The sequence below is a fragment of the Vicia villosa genome, linkage group LG3 (assembly GCF_029867415.1).
Source record: "Vicia villosa cultivar HV-30 ecotype Madison, WI linkage group LG3, Vvil1.0, whole genome shotgun sequence".
Taxonomy (NCBI): domain Eukaryota; kingdom Viridiplantae; phylum Streptophyta; class Magnoliopsida; order Fabales; family Fabaceae; genus Vicia; species Vicia villosa.
Window position 1 is genome coordinate 193,791,888 of NC_081182.1, and position 16,045 is coordinate 193,807,932.

At 33.4% G+C, this 16,045-nt stretch overlaps 4 protein-coding genes across 5 annotated transcripts; 3 read left to right on the forward strand and 1 right to left on the reverse strand.

Annotated features, from left to right (window-relative positions):
- The first annotated feature begins 1,099 nt into the window (after positions 1–1,099).
- Positions 1,100–2,032, forward strand: LOC131659635 (uncharacterized). Its single transcript, XM_058928796.1, has 2 exons — positions 1,100–1,789; positions 1,871–2,032. Exons 1-2 carry the CDS (start codon positions 1,100–1,102, stop codon positions 2,030–2,032), a joined length of 852 nt encoding a protein of 283 aa, XP_058784779.1.
- LOC131659636 (uncharacterized) lies at positions 2,029–3,670 on the forward strand. Its single transcript, XM_058928797.1, has 2 exons — positions 2,029–2,572; positions 2,634–3,670. Exons 1-2 carry the CDS (start codon positions 2,029–2,031, stop codon positions 3,668–3,670), a joined length of 1,581 nt encoding a protein of 526 aa, XP_058784780.1.
- Positions 3,671–5,658: 1,988 nt separating this feature from the next.
- Positions 5,659–8,270, forward strand: LOC131657064 (protein SAR DEFICIENT 1-like). Its single transcript, XM_058926571.1, has 6 exons — positions 5,659–5,842; positions 5,999–6,074; positions 6,194–6,755; positions 6,906–7,066; positions 7,183–7,371; positions 7,474–8,270. Exons 1-6 carry the CDS (start codon positions 5,760–5,762, stop codon positions 7,849–7,851), a joined length of 1,449 nt encoding a protein of 482 aa, XP_058782554.1. The 5' UTR covers positions 5,659–5,759; the 3' UTR covers positions 7,852–8,270.
- Positions 8,271–12,650: 4,380 nt separating this feature from the next.
- LOC131657065 (protein SAR DEFICIENT 1-like) lies at positions 12,651–15,367 on the reverse strand. 2 transcript variants are annotated; one of them, XM_058926572.1, is made up of 7 exons: positions 15,090–15,367; positions 14,874–14,949; positions 14,211–14,769; positions 13,930–14,090; positions 13,643–13,840; positions 13,450–13,552; positions 12,651–13,354 (listed from the first exon to the last, which is right to left on the reverse strand). In XM_058926572.1, the coding sequence occupies exons 1-7, from the start codon at positions 15,170–15,172 to the stop codon at positions 13,173–13,175; spliced, it is 1,362 nt and encodes a 453-aa protein (XP_058782555.1). In that variant the 5' UTR covers positions 15,173–15,367; the 3' UTR covers positions 12,651–13,172. The 2 variants fall into 2 exon arrangements, with proteins under 2 accessions (XP_058782555.1, XP_058782556.1); XM_058926573.1 differs by having other exon boundaries at positions 12,693–13,354; positions 13,450–13,549; positions 15,090–15,356.
- Between the last annotated feature and the right edge of the window lie 678 nt (positions 15,368–16,045).

A 16,045-nucleotide genomic window follows, 5' to 3' on the forward strand; every position in this document is an offset into this window, starting at 1 on the left:
CTTAGCCAAGAATCTGGACTTTTCCCCTTCTTCTCCATCAAACCCGTAAGCCTCTTTTCTTCACTTTTAGCAAGAATCTCCATTCTTCAAACTCGCTTATCTCCCTCATCAAGAACCTCCCTGACACGAATTAATATATCAAATCGAAGGAATTTTGTGTAGAATCTGAATCTTCAAGAATTACCTAATTTGGAGTTACGAGCAGAAAGTTATGGCATGATTTGTGAAGGCTGCCAAAGGGTTGCGAAAATGCTTTTGTCCATGACTTCTCCATCTCTCCCTATTAGGTTTTTCTCCTCTCTTTCTCAAATTCCTCTTATTTTCTTTTTTTATGAAAACATAACATAATTTAGTAATGTGCTCCTTCACATTAACACCACCACATTACTAACTCCACCAATGGCCCAACAACTAACATTTTATTATTTCCAATTAATTTTAATAAAATGCTAATTTTGAATAATTAATTTAAATCTTAATTAAATTAATTAAATAAGAATTTTCGGGATTTTACAGCCTTTATATAGAAGTTCTGATCAGAAGCAACATACAACAACTCTTGCGAAAAATACCAAAACACTGTCAATTTCAAAGCTCACGAACTTCATCTTCAACCTCACAAACTCTTGTAATATTTAGTGAGTGTTAAGCTTAGAACTTAAGAGAAATATCACTGTTGTGATTATAGCTTTATAAGAAGCAATCTTACTCTTGTAAACATTTATTTTACATTGATTGTAAAAGGTTCCTAGAGTGATCAGTGAGATCAGTAGACTCTAGAAGACTTAGAAGTTTTCTAAGTGGTATTTTCCTAGAGTGATCAAGTTGTGATTTGTATACTCTAGAAGACTTAGAAGTTTTCTAAGTGGATAACCATGATAATTAGTTGGATTAGTGGATTAAATCCTCAGTTGAGGTAAATCACTCTAAGGGGGTGGACTGGAGTAGTTTCGTTAACAACAAACCAGGATAAAAAATAATTGTGTTCATTGTTTTTATCTTAAGAGTTTTTAAAGTCACACTTATTCAAACCCTCCCTTTCTAAGTGTTTTTCTATCCTTCAGATGTGATAAAAGGAAATAGGCTACCAACTAATGGGATGGGATTAAAATACACACCACCGACAATTGTTAACGGGGAGATTGAAGTTGTAATTGAGGAACAGGATATAAAGTCTGAAATGGAATTCTGGGAAAATGCTCTCATCATGTATGAAATTGGAGAAGGGTTAACTATGAATGCTGTTAAGAGATTCATGATGAACACTTGGAATTTTGTCACCCTACCGGATCTATACTACCATGATGAAGGATACTTCCTGATTAGATTCAGAACAAGAAAAGACAGGGATGATGTGCTTAAGGGAGGACCATACTCAGTCTATAAGAAACCTGTGCTTCTATTTGAATGGTCACCAAACTTTAATGTGAAAGAAGACATACTCAGGGTGATCCCCATCTGGGTAATTTTTCCACAACTTCCTCTGAACTTATGGGGTGATGAAAGCATTGGGAAGATCTCTAGTGCCATAGGGAAACCTGTAATGACTGATGAATGTATTGCAAGAAAGTTAAGGATATTGTATGCTAGAGTTTTGATAGAAGTAGATGTCACTCGAGAACTTAAAAGTGAGATTACCGTATGGAATCCTGCAGGAGGCAAACAAATTCAACAGGTGCACTATGAATGGAAGCCACAATTTTGTACCAAATGTAATAAAGTAGGACACATGTGTAAGGAAAGAGAAGAGATTGTGAAGAAACCAGATGAAACAAAACGGAGCTGGCAAGTGAAAAAAGTTAATACCAACAAGGAATAACCAGAGAGTAGTATAGCTAATGCAAATGAAATAGTGGGGGATATTGAATAGAATACTGATAAGGAAGAATGGGTCTCTGTGGCACATGGAACCAAAGGTAAGACACCTAGAGCTGGACTCAAGGCTCCTGAAGTGGAGGTTGCTTGCAATAATGGTTTTACTGCCCTCAAAATCGGCACCTGTTTTGAGGATGGAGGGACTGGTGTGCCATGATTGTTAGCTGGAACATCATAGGGCTTAATAAAAGAGCTAGAGCTATTGAGGTTGGAGCCCACCTCAGGTATTTGCATGCTAGCATTGTTGTTCTTCTTGAAACTAGGGTTAAGAATAAGAACTCAGATTCAGTTAGAAATAAACTTGCTAAAAATTGGAACTATTTGGATAACTACAAAGATCATGATAATGGGAGGATCTGGGTCCTATGGAATCCACAACTGTGGGATATTAGATCTATCAGCTCTACTGACCAAGTTATTCACAGTGAAGTTTATCATCAAGATGGGAACTTCTCCCACTATTTGTCAGCCATATATGCTCATAACCAGTTGAGTAAAAGGAGGGAGCTATGGGATAATATCAAAGATGTAAGTAAAGGTATGAAAGGTCCTTGGATTATTATTGGAGACTTCAATAATGTCCTTAAAGTACATGATAGAGTTGGAGGAAATGAGGTTCACCCTAATGAATATGTGGAGCTGGGGACTATGATGGAAGAAACTGACCTCACTGAACATGAAACTACAAGGTGTAAAGGTCATTTACTCTAGAATTGATAGAGCTCTTTGTAACACCTCTTGGTTCCTTAAGTTTCTAGATAGTAATATTGAAATTCTACACCCTCAAATATCTGACCACTCTCCTCTGCAACTTCAACTGAAAATCCACAACAAGGAGCTGATTAAAAAAAAGCACAGATTCAAATTCCCCAACTGCATTACTAATGACCCAGATTATGAGGAGGTAGTGAGAACTAGCTGGAATCAACATATTCATGGTAAACCCATGTATAGAGTTTGGCAGAAGCTAAAGTTTGGCATCAATAGGAAATATAATCATACTGCCCACAAGATTCAAGAGAGTAGGAAAAATCTGGAAGCAGCTCAGAACATGTTAAAGAATGACTTATTTAATCAGGAGCTAATTAGGAAGGTCAAGCAATTATCTGAAGAACTCATACAGCAGTGTGATATTGAGGAAAAAATCTTGAAGCAGAAATCAAATATTGATTGGCTGAAATTAGGGGACGACAACAGTAAATACTTCTATGCTAATTTGAGGGAGAAGAATAAAAAGACATCTCTGAGCAAGTTGGAGGATAGCTATGGTAATAAAATGATTACTTTTGATGATATGGAAAAGGAAATTTTGCAATTCTATGGTGACCTGATTGGACACAATACTAGTAAACTGGTACAAGTGGACATTGAGGTGCTGAGAAGAGGCAAGCAAATTTCTCATGAGAGTGCAGACCTTTTGATAAAACCTGTTACTGATGAGGAAATTTGGATGGCCTTGCAAAATATTGATGACCACAAAGCCCCCGGAATAGATGGATATAATGCAAAAAAATTTAAAGCTAGCTGGGCAATCATTAAGAGTGATGTAATTTCTGCAATCAAGGATTTCTTTTGCTACAATAGAATGCTTGCTACAGTCAACTGCTCTCTGGTAACACTTATTCCAAAGAAACAAGAGGAAAAAACAGTTCGTGATCTAAGGCCTATTGCTTGTTGCTCAACCCTGTACAAGATCCTATTTTTATGTGGATCTTTCAACCGAAGAGCCTCGTCTTTCTTCGTCCAGTCTGGTTTTGGGACTTCAAAACGAGTTTTTCTAGAAGCAACTTCTTAAATTATATTTTCGCGGGAAGGAGTGTTGTGAAGGCTTTCTTCTAGTCGTTGAAACCTTACTTCAAAGGCATATGAATTTTGTTGGCGGACGATGTTAAACACGTTGTTCAATAGTTGGTTAGCACCTTGCATACCAAGGTTTTCCTGAAGAGTGTGGAGGCCAGGAAAGTCTTCAGGTTGTCTACTCAGAGGTAGAATATAGGAGTCTCTATTGCATTTTCTTGAGTAGATATGGCCAATTATGAAGTTTGAACTAGATCTGGATGCAGTGGAACAACCATAGACCTATGGTGTTTTACGCCGGATGAAGAGGTGGTGGACTGCTTGCTGTTAGAGCATACTCAACAACTTCTCGCGCAACGAAGGATCTGGTAGCCTTAGATCTAGCCATCACCGTGAATTGTAGGAACTAAAAATATATAAATAAAAAAAGCATTGAGATTACACTTGGATGAATCAAAACACTATAGATCCTCGCGTTTGATCGCGAACGTCCACGTTCCGTTGATCGGAGGAACTTACGAATTGAGAAGTTTTAAGAGAGATTGTGAATTCGTAGAAATCGTAGGAATCAGAGGTCGACGCTAATGTTCCGTTCTGGAACCAGAAATGAGGGGAAAAACGACGGTGATGGCCAATTGTGACTTCTGACGCGGTGGAGTGGGGGAACGACAAGATTAACACTCCAAGGCTCAACTCAGTATATGAGAAAGAAGAGTGAAATGAAATTGTATTTGAAACTTGTTACCTCAATTTGGCGCCTATTGAAACTTGAAATTATATATATATATATATATATATATATATATATATATATATATATATATATATATATATATATATATATATATATATATATATATATATATATATAACGAACTAACTCTTTGCTCGCGGTCTTTTGCGGAGATGACAATTTTGGGATACTCAGATGATTTTGGAAGAAATGAGATCTCTTCCTAATAATCGGCCGAAGGTGAAGTGGTCGGCCCAGAATGATCCGGATTCGATCTGGTCGGTCCAGAACAACTTTTACGTTTGATTAAAAAAAGTCGAGCATTATAAATATATAAATATATATAGTTAAGAGATCAAATATTTAAGTATGTCATTGATTGTATGATTGTTTTTTTTTTTGACAGAAAATAAATGATATTCATTCATTCAAATCGATAGAGTACATCGTTGCAATACAAATTCAAAATCGCCAAAAACAAAAAGGATGAATCTGCGAACAAATCCACAGCATCCATGTTAATAGCATAAAACGGCAAATTGCATATGCCTACAAATATTAATGTATTGACTGTATTGAGATGTCCGAAATATTCATGCTTCCGGATCTGTAGCGTTGACGGCACCGAAGTCATTGATTGAATCTGCACTAGATCGAAACTAATCTTTCAACCTGAAACAAATGAACACCGCACAAAAACGGAAAAACAAAATACCCGCACAAAGACGAGAAATCAAAATACACCACGGAAATATGGGAAATCAAAACAAACGATGACCCACGAAATCACAAAAAAGACAAAAAGAAAAGGTGTGAAAATCACTTATTTAAGTAATAGATAAACAAAAACGATTTGGAGGGGTGATTTTGAATCAAAATTGATCCTAAATCACCCCCTCTTATGCACACCAATATAATACTCTTTCTTTCTGATTGTTTGATTGTTTATCTAGTGGTTATTTGATAAATAATTTGTAATTATTAGATTGCGGCTTTGATTGAACTATAACAAAAGGGCATTTAAAATTAATTTCAAGGTCCCACACGTCTTTAACCTTGTAACCATATAATTTTTCCAATGAGGAAATTGATAAATATTCAAGTTGACTTACGATGGTTGTTATGTCCAAAGTCTTTCCATCTCTCTTATATCAAATTTAAAGCAATCTAATTTCTAATTTTAGTCATTTGCTTGGCTATTTCCACCAACATTCCAAGAACCTTCTTCTTTTCCCATATAAATTCCCAAATCCTCTCATTCTCCTTTTCATTCATCTAAACTACCTTCTTCACTTCAACATTTTCTTGCACACAATCATTCCATCCAAACAGCTCCTAATTATTCTTCATCAAAATGGCTTCCAAACGTCTTTTGGATGATTCTGATCAAGACAAGCACAAACGTATCAGAACTACAACAACACCTTCTTTTGCTTCGTATGTTTTTTATTCCTTAAACCAACCCTAAATATTCATTCATCATTCTCTTTGCTTAATATTCTTAATTATTTTTTATGAACAAACTTTATGTATATAGTTTAATTATTAAATGTTGCATATTAATATTAATCACTTTCAATTTTCATGTGACAGTGTAATAGGAGAAGTTGTTATGGTGAAAAACATGCAAAACCTTTTCTCTGGCTTGGAACCATTACTTAGAAGAGTGGTAAGTAACAATTCAACTATACTTAAATTAAATTTATCTTTAACTATTGAATGAACTTCTTTTTTACTTTCTTTTTCTTAAATAAAATGTTGTAACAAACGCGCCCTTAATATGATCAGGTGAACGAAGAAGTGGAACGAGCAATGAGACAATGTTATCCATCGCGATCGATGATAACAAAGTCACCTTCATTGAGACTTCAAGCAATGGAACATCCATCAAGTTTTCAATTCATTTTCAAAAAGAAGCTTCCTCTTTCAATATTCACGGGTAGTAGATTACTAGACATGGATGAAAACTCAATCAATGTCATTCTTGTTGACAAAAGCAATGGCCAAAATGTTCCTACAAGTCTACCTCACCCAATCAAGATAGAAATTGTAGTTCTTGATGGAGATTTTCCATCTAGTGAAAAGGAATCATCATGGACTAGTGAAGAATTCAATAGTAATATTGTGAAAGAAAGAAATGGGAAAAGGCCATTGCTTACGGGAGAATTGAATCTTACTATGAGAGACGGAATTGCACCAATCGGAGATATTGAATTCACCGATAATTCAAGTTGGATTCGTAGCAGAAAGTTTAGACTTGGTGTTAGAGTTGCTCATGGGAGTAATCAAAATGTTCGAATCCGCGAAGGCATGACCGAACCCTTTGTTGTTAAGGATCATCGCGGAGAATGTGAGTTTTTTTTTCCTTTCATTTAGTTAAGAAAGGTTGTTAATAACAACTATTAATCCATTGTTAGTTGGTAACATGACTTCATTTGTTTAATTTATTTTAAGATTGTTGAAAAATAAAACTAACTATATATTTTTTATACAAATGAAGTGTACAAGAAGCACCATCCACCAAGTCTAAACGATGAAGTATGGCGTTTAGAGAAAATTGGAAAAGACGGAGCTTTTCACAAAAAATTGACTGCAGCAAAGATCACGACAGTTCAACAGTTTCTCAAATTATCTGTAGTTGATCCTCAAAGACTCAGAAAGGTACATACATAAACAATACACCCTCTCTAAACTCGATAAAAATATCATTAGTGTTAAATAAATTATTAAAATTTATAATAAATGAGCTAATAATGTTTATATGATTTTGCACTCAGATATTAGGCGTTGCAATGTCAGAGAAAATGTGGGATGTAACAATGAAACATGCAAAGACTTGTGTCATGGGAAGCAAACTATATGTGTACCGTGGGCCCCAGTTTACCATTTATCTGAATGCCATATGTCAAATGGTTAGAGCTTATACCATGAATGGCCAAACCATTCCCAACAGAGACATCAACAAGGTACATTTATTTAACTATACAAAAAATGCCCTTGTTTGTTTCATTACTATAATTTTACTAAGATATGATTTTTAACCTATAGTTTATTTGTTTCATTAACAGAGCTACATACAAAACTATGTGAGAGAAGCATATAATAGATGGAATGAGTTGGAGGAAATTGATGAAGCTTTGAATGAGAGTTTGGAACCAAGTCAATTTCAAAACAATAGTAATCATGGAGCATCAGTCATAGGATATGATCAGCATCAGTATTTTGGTGATAAATGTATAGAGGGTGGAAATTATTTAGGAAACAATAATGCTAATAATAATAATAATAATGCAGAAATAGGGTGTATAGAATGGTCACCATTTGCCACGTCACCATTCATGAATGGAATGCCTTATAGCTTCTCAGAGTCACAATCAGATGGTGGTGATATAACACCTTCAAGTTCAGGACCAGTCATTGGTGGAGCCTCCTCTTCAAGATGGTAATATGATAAGTATTTTGAAGAATCAAATTAGTGTTAAGTGTTGGCCCAAAAAAAATGGTTTAGCCTAGGTTGGGGTCATTTTAGTCTTTCTCTTAGTAGTTAGGTATAGTGATTTTCTAGTCCCATTTTAAGGTTGTGAAATATGGGTCTTTTTTTCAACTTCTGCACACAAAAAACTGCAAACCTGCCTTTACTGGCCAGTGTTGATATGTGTATTCAAAATTTCAGCAATTACAATTTGAAAAACAGCAAAGCAATTACAAAGCAATATTTTAATTAAGAGCATGGGAAAAGTATTAAAAATAAAGTTGTTGAAAGACCGATCCCCTATAAATCAACAGATACCGATCCCTTATAAATCAACATCTACATCTGTTGATGCTCTTACACTTGAACAACATATTTATAAATAATGTTTCTTTAATTAAAATTATGTTTGGTCGGTGGCTTGCAGTGGCGGATCCAGGAATATTTGGTGGTGGGGGCAATTTTTTTTATGGTATTCATCAAAATAAAAAAATATAGAAACTCGAATTCGAATATATATAACTTTACATAAAATGTATCACAATCAATTTCTGTTTTTTATACTGTAGTATATATTTAATGTTAAATAAGTGCATTTAATCAAACAATAATAGTTAAAAAGTTAAAATTAGCATTAATATATATATTATTTTATTAAAAAACATGTTTATATATGTAAGAAGTATTTTTCTTATGGGGACAAATTACAAAACTTTAGATATTTTTAACCAAATTTTTTTTTCTTTGTGGGGGCTTGAGCCCCCTTACCATAGAATGTGCATCCGCCCCTGGTGGCTTGTAAGAAGATGTCTCGCACAATATTGAGACAATGTGTGAGACAACATGATCTGAAAAGAGTAATGAACTAGATAAACAAAAATACAAGATAAATAATACATATAATTGGTATTTTTAACCAAATTTTTTCTTATGGGGACAAATTACAAAACTTTAGATATTTTTAACCAAATTTTTTTTTCTTTGTGGGGGCTTGAGCCCCCTTACCATAGAATGTGCATCCGCCCCTGGTGGCTTGTAAGAAGATGTCTCGCACAATATTGAGACAATGTGTGAGACAACATGATCTGAAAAGAGTAATGAACTAGATAAACAAAAATACAAGATAAATAATACATATAATTGGTATTTCAGTTTCATACCACGTCACCAACATTTGAGGGTTGTAGCCCAAATGAAAGGAAATTAACTAATTCAAGTAGTCATTTTAACTCTCTCAGTTCAGTGTCTTTTTCTTAATAGTACATGTGGATTTCAATTCAGGTTTCCATGAATCTGAGATCACCTCACTTTCAGTCAAATACTCTTCCAATTTTTTGTAAGAAAACAATTATATATGGAGTAATTTAAATCACAGTTATGGATCAAATATTCTATCAATCTAAAATAAGAAAGACTCAAGATAGAGTATTACATAAGAAAATATGAAGACTATACTGAACAGAAAATATGATGTACAATTTTTCAAAACAGACGAGTCTTCAAACAAGAAAAACCATCTTTTTAACAAGCAAATGCAATCAAGCAGAAACACCTAGTAGAGTTTAATAAAAAACAAGCTAAATCCAAAAACAACAAATCAAATCTTCTGAAGTAAATCATCACGTGGAGCGTATTAATCCACGCCCTCATCACTATCTTTTTCTTCATTACTGGACATACCTTTATTTCGATCCATTGGAATAACATCTAGAATTGTAGTCTGAGATGAGGAGGCACCAACTTCATGAGGACTCGTCATTTTGATGAGTCCTTTAGACTCGTCTTTTCTAGAAGTGGATGAGGAAATGATTTTCTGTTGAGTTTTGGTTTCATGGATTAGAGCCTTCAAAATATGATTCCTCACAGACCCAAACAAGGAAGTAACATCAATCATATCATCATCAACATCCAAATCAGATTCATAAACAGTCAAAACATTGAGAAGAGAAATGTTAGAGACATTTTTCCCAACAAAAAATTTGTAATTAAAATTCAGTAACTCAAGATCAACACCTACTTCATCTTCACTAGTAATAAAATGATTCTTTTGTCCAATTAAAATACTATAAAGTAAGGAAGGAAACTCAATGGGAATTTTAACAACATATGGCTCACTGTTAACAAAATAGATCCACATTCACCACTACCAGGCCTCGTGATTGGTGGGGGTGGAGTATTGTAACCCTAAGAAGACCACGAGTCTAGAATAAGAAGAGTCAGATAAGCATTAACCTTGAACCAATTCCTAGAACCAAAGTAACTAAGTCATGTTAGAGAGTGAGCACAAAGTTAAACACCAACCCTAGTGGGTATGAAACCTGACTCCAATCGATCCACAACTCTTACCTGGTTAGACAAGAGAACAAAATATGCTTTTGATTTCCAGGGAGTTTTAGCTGGAGAAAATTCAACGACGAATGTTGATAGCCATGTTAAAAAATGCTAAGTGTTAGGAAGTCTTGACTGAAAAGACTTCGATTTATCAACCACATCGACCAAAAGCGTTTGACGAAGTGTGGGGAACATGCATGGTTTGGAAGATTCTCAAGAACAAATCCACAAGATTAGGTTCACTCTCTCTTTAAAACATCTCATGAATCTCAAAAAGGGTTTTTTCAACATGATGATTGGATTCGATAAGGTCACCATTTATCTAGGACTTAGTATATTTTCTAAGTCTAAAAGGCAATTAAGTGAAGATATGTTTCGACAAGTGCTATGGAACTAAAACATGTAATCTTGTAGGTAGTTGATAAGATTGAAGTAGTTATCGACATAGGTATCAAAATGATATTGTGTTTCTCGACATTTATACCCTTGAAGACGCGTGGAGACAAGTTAGACTATGAAGGCCTAAGTAGTGGGATGTGTGTCAGATCTTTAGGATTTAACTGTTGTTGACAAATATGTTTAACATTATAGAATGCAAGATTATGCATTGTAGTCAGGATCACAAATTCTCACTGATCATCTATAGAACTAAAGTACCCAAGTCCTCGAGCGAAATAGTTTGTGAAATATGTGAGTGTGCGTCCATCCCTTTTAAAATTTCTGCAAATCTTTTATATTCAAAGCTTTTACTTTAAATGTTATTTACTTCATTAACTTTGTGTCTTGTGCATTATCTTTACCCAAAGTTTATTATCGGTTCCAGTTGTTTATTATTCAAGCGTTATAAATAAAAAACAAACACACTTTTCTCACTAAATCTATTTTACATAATATATCTCCGAGATTTTTTTGAGTTAATCTCTTAAGTGAACTAAACTCGTGATTGTTTACTAAAACATCAGTGAGCAGGTTTCCCTACCTAAAAAATAAATATTGTCACCATTATGTCACGTAATGTCAGAGTAAATTAAAAATTAGATGCTAAATAAAAGGTCATGCAAGAACCCAATTCAGTTTATTCCCAATCAATATATATATCATATGTTCCACACCCAAAATAAATTTGGGGGGAAGAAACCTCAATTGCATTACATATCATCAATAGATGCTCAACAAATAAGTTCATGAACAATACACAACTTAGATAACTCTAAAGCCAAGTGTTTCACATTTTAGAATTTTTGGCTCACTTTGCTTCAGATATGTACTTTAACACTAAAGAATAAAGTTAGATGATAAATGTCATGTATTGATCCTGATATGTCATCATTCAACACATGTTTACAAACTATTCAAACCTAATAAGAATAATATGGTAATATGTAGAGATGTAAAATTTGATGAAGAAATGGTGAACATGCCTGAAAGCTTTAAATAATCAAATGCATAATGATGCAAACTCATTAAATGTTTGAACAACATTGCAAGAAGATCATGTAAGGGAAGTTGTACAAGAATAAGAGGTGGTGAGATTAACTAGGGCTATAATTCAATCAGTTAGACTAATTGACTATGAAATATTTCAAGACTAAGATATATATGTGGATGGTGACTTGATTGAAGAAGTCCTGATGGCTGAATCTGAGCCAACTGACCTTAATCAAGCATTGAAAGATGAAAATTAATAAGAAACTATGAAGGAAGAATAAAAAAAATTGAGAAGAATTAGACTCGATTAAGAAGAATTAGATATGAGAGTTGGTTAATTACTAAAGAAAGTGAACTATAGATCTAAAAGGTCAATCAGCTGACGCTCATACAAAATTGGTGAGTTAGAGAAATTCGAGATGAGAAACTTCAACCATGCAATTACTCCTATGAAAACATGTATACAGTTGAAGAAGGGCACAAATGATAAACTTGTATATGCAACTTTGTATAAAGAGTTCATTGACCCACTAGGATATATATAAAACACTAGACCAAACATTTATGATATTGTTGGCTTGGTAAGAATATTCATGGAGCTCAAAAAAACAAGAAATAACGATTCTATCATCTTGTGAGGCAGAGTATGCTTCGACCTCTTATAAAACTTGCGAAGCATTGTGGATGAAAATATTGTTAGAAGAATTGGAGTTTAGTGAAGTTGTGATGATCAAGTTGTTAGTTAACAATAAATCAACAATTAATTTGGGTAATCATCCAATGGATCATTGAAGGAACAAATATAGAAATAGATTATCAGTTCTTAAGAGATCAAGTTAGCTAGGATAGATTGAAGATTGAATATTGCAAAATTAAGTTACAACTTGCAGATACTCTATCGAAACCATTGAATAAAGAAAGGTTTAAATATTTGAAAGACTTCATGGTAATGAGAAGGCTAGGTAATTTAAATTAGGAAGAGTATTGACATTTTACTTTAGATTTAGTGGCATTTTGATTATGATGGAAGTAAGTGACTTGCAACACAGATAAATTATTACAAACTAATTAATTATTTTTCTCTCTATTTAAACCCTCACCTATAGTTGTAATTCATCTAGGTCATTAATATCAATCCTCTTTCCATAATTACATCTTGTACCTCGTTAAACTTTATCATTCTTTTCTTATATCCACTAACTTGTGAATCAAGCAATCCCAACAACTCCACACATGTAGGATAGATCATGTAGTGTACCAATTGCACACACATTATATTTCTATTATGTGTTTTAGAATTTGTATAAGGCCTAAGTTACCAAGAAAAATTATACAAGACTTCTATATATTTTTTTAGTAATAGACAGCTTTTCCATTTATTAAGAATAATAAAAGTTAAAACCAACCTTCAAGTCATTATAATTAAGTACTATTTTCTTTCACTTGACATATTATATCTCACAAAACACTGCTCTTTCAATTTCATCTCAACTAGTCACTTTTATATATGAAAGTCAAATTACAATTTTTTTTCTTCTAATGCCACCTTAAGGTTCCATCATCAATGATTGCTCCCGAGAAGCTATAAGCTATTCCATTCACCAACGATGACGTGGCAAATGGTGACCATTCTATGCAACCAGATTTATCAACAAAAAAGTCATTCTGCTCATATGATGCTTGATGATTAATGTTTTGAAATTTTTCCACACTTTCACCTATAAAGTGAGATTCAACAAATCAGTTTATAATAATATGGTCAAATAACTTTGCATAGTCACATAGAAGCAACAAATTGATTGATAGAACATACCTTGAGTTAACAAAGCAACATTATCATTCAAAGCTTCATCAATTTCCTCCAACTCATTCCATCTATCATATGCTTCTCTCACATAATTTTGCATGTAGTTCTGCTAATGAAATAAACTATAGGTTAAAAATCATATCTTAGTAAAATTAAAGTGATGGAACAAACAAGAAAATTTTAGTATAATTCAATGTACCTTGTTGATGTTGCTAATGTCTCTGTTGGGAATGGTTTGGCCATTGATGTTATAAGCTCTAACCATTTGACATATGGCATTCAGATAAATGGTAAGCTGAGGACCACGGTAGACATAAAGTTTGTTTCCCATGACACAAGTCTTTGCATGTTTCATTGTTGCATCCCACATTTTCTCTGACATTCCAATGCCTAATATCTGATTGCAAAATCATATTAACAATATTAGCTCATTTAATTAACTCTAATGATACTTTTCAGTTTATAGAGGGTGCAGTGTATATGTACCTTTCTGAGTCTCTGAGGATCAACTACAGATAATTTGAGAAACTCTTGAACTGTTGTGATTTTTGCTGTAGTCAATTTTTTGTGAAAAGCTCCGTCTTTTCCAATCTTCTCTAAACGCCACACTTTATCATTTAGACTTGGTGGGTGGTGTTTCTTGTACACTTCATTTGTATCCAAAAAATAATTAATTAATTATATATCTTAACAACCTTAAGATAAATTAAACAAATTGAGACATGTTGCCAACTAATTATTAATTAAAGGAAAGAAAGAAAACTCACATTCTCCGCGATGATCTTTAACAACAAAAGGTTCGGTCATGCCTTCACGAATTCGAACATTTTGATTAGTCCCTTGAGCAATTCTAACGCCAAGTCTAAACTTTCTGCTACGAATCCAGCTTGAATTATCGGTGAACTCAATGTCTCCAATCGGTGCAATTCCGTCTCTCATAGTAAGATTCAATTCTCCGGTAAGCAATGGTCTCTTCCCGGTTCTTTCTTTCACAATATTACTATTGAATTCTTCACTAGTCCATGATGATTCCTTTTCACTAGATGGAAAGTCTCCATCAAGAACAACAATTTCTATCTTGATTGGGTGAGGTAGACTCGTAGGAACATTTTGGCCATTGCTTTTGTCAACAAGAATGACATTGATTGAGTTTTCATCCATGTCTAGTAATCTACTACCTGTGAATATTGAAAGTGGAAGCTTCTTTTTGAAATTGAATTGAAAACTTGATGGATGTTCCATTGCTTCAAGTCTCAATGAAGGCGACTTTGTTATTGACCGCGATGTATAACATTGCCTCATTGCTCGTTCCACTTCTTCGTTCACCTGATCGGATTAAGGGCACGTTTGTTACACGGATAAATTTAATTAAAATATAGTAGATAATAATTTCATTTGTAAAAAATAGTAAAAGTTGAATTGTTACTTACCACTCTTCTAAGTAATGGTTCCAAGCCAGAGAAAAGATTTTGCATATTTCTCACCATAACAATTTCTCCCATTACACTGTTACATGAGAATTGAGAGTAATTAATATTAATTTAATATGCAACATTTAATAATTAAGCTATATAAATATAGTTGGATCATAAATAATGATTAAGAATATTAAGCAAAGAAAATTGATTTAAGAAATAAAAACATACGAAGCTAAAGAAGGTGTTGTTGAAGTTCTGATACGTTTGTGTTTGTCTTGATCAGAATCATCAAAAAGACGTTTGGAAGCCATTTTGATCAAGAATCTAGGACCTGTTTGGATATGTTATGTTGGTGTATAAGAAAATGTTGAAGTGAAAAAGCAAGTTTAGATGAATGAAAAGTAGAATGAGAGGATTTGGGAATTTATATGGGAAAAGAAGAAGGTTCTTGGAAGGTTGGTGGAAATAGCCAAGCAAGTAGCTATAGTTAGAATTTAGAATGACTTGGACATCAACAACCATCGTAAGTCAACTTAAAAGGATATACAAGCTAAATGGTATGTAGGAAATAACTATTATATATGACAGTCTCAATTAGAATTACTTGGAGTGGAAGAAATGTATTGATAACAACAAAAAAAAAAAAACAATCAAATTGTTCATAGAACAATAAAAAATAAATTTGAATTGTTCAAATTTTTGTTACTCTTATTCTTCTTTTGGATATATATTTTTTTTAATTTGATTTGCCATTAAAAAAGTAGTTGTTGTCATTACTCAAGTGGGTTTTCTTATTATACTTTCCAATTAGGATAATAATTTTGTTTTCTATTTTTCATATTACCGATCACAAGAAAAATAATGTTTGTATTTTTTTTTTTACTTTTAATTTAAAAAATCACGTATTTGTTATATTTGTTTTTATTCTTAGTTTTTATATGAAACAATGTTTACGTAGTTTTACAAATTACCAATGTAGCTTGAAGTATGAAGAGGTTTATTACGAGTTCGTTTGTACTATTTATTTTCAGCGTCGTTTGAAGTTGTTAGAGGTTTTGTGACTAACATGGCTCGGGCAAAAATTGCTACTAGACAAGAGCAGCTTTCACTTTTCTCGTGATATAGTGTAAAAACTCTTTTAAAGGTATTCTAAGAATATCCTTCTTAGAAAAGCTAGATGCAAT

What these genes read in the sequence shown, in the direction of transcription:
- LOC131657065 (XM_058926572.1), bottom strand. Translation starts at nt 15,172, where the DNA reads ATGGCTTCCAAACGTCTTTTTGATGATTCTGATCAAGACAAACACAAA. An exon ending in AACCATTACTTAGAAGAGTG is followed by an intron (nt 14,770 to 14,873) that starts GTAAGTAACAAT and finishes TAATCCGATCAG; the next exon opens with GTGAACGAAGAAGTGGAACG. An exon ending in TAAAGATCATCGCGGAGAAT is followed by an intron (nt 14,091 to 14,210) that starts GTGAGTTTTCTT and finishes ATACAAATGAAG; the next exon opens with TGTACAAGAAACACCACCCA.
- LOC131659636 (XM_058928797.1), top strand. Translation starts at nt 2,029, where the DNA reads ATGATTGTTAGCTGGAACATCATAGGGCTTAATAAAAGAGCTAGAGCT. An exon ending in TGAAACTACAAGGTGTAAAG is followed by an intron (nt 2,573 to 2,633) that starts GTCATTTACTCT and finishes TTAAGTTTCTAG; the next exon opens with ATAGTAATATTGAAATTCTA.
- LOC131659635 (XM_058928796.1), top strand. Translation starts at nt 1,100, where the DNA reads ATGGGATTAAAATACACACCACCGACAATTGTTAACGGGGAGATTGAA. An exon ending in AAACAAAACGGAGCTGGCAA is followed by an intron (nt 1,790 to 1,870) that starts GTGAAAAAAGTT and finishes GATATTGAATAG; the next exon opens with AATACTGATAAGGAAGAATG.
- LOC131657064 (XM_058926571.1), top strand. Translation starts at nt 5,760, where the DNA reads ATGGCTTCCAAACGTCTTTTGGATGATTCTGATCAAGACAAGCACAAA. An exon ending in ACAACACCTTCTTTTGCTTC is followed by an intron (nt 5,843 to 5,998) that starts GTATGTTTTTTA and finishes TTCATGTGACAG; the next exon opens with TGTAATAGGAGAAGTTGTTA. An exon ending in AACCATTACTTAGAAGAGTG is followed by an intron (nt 6,075 to 6,193) that starts GTAAGTAACAAT and finishes TAATATGATCAG; the next exon opens with GTGAACGAAGAAGTGGAACG.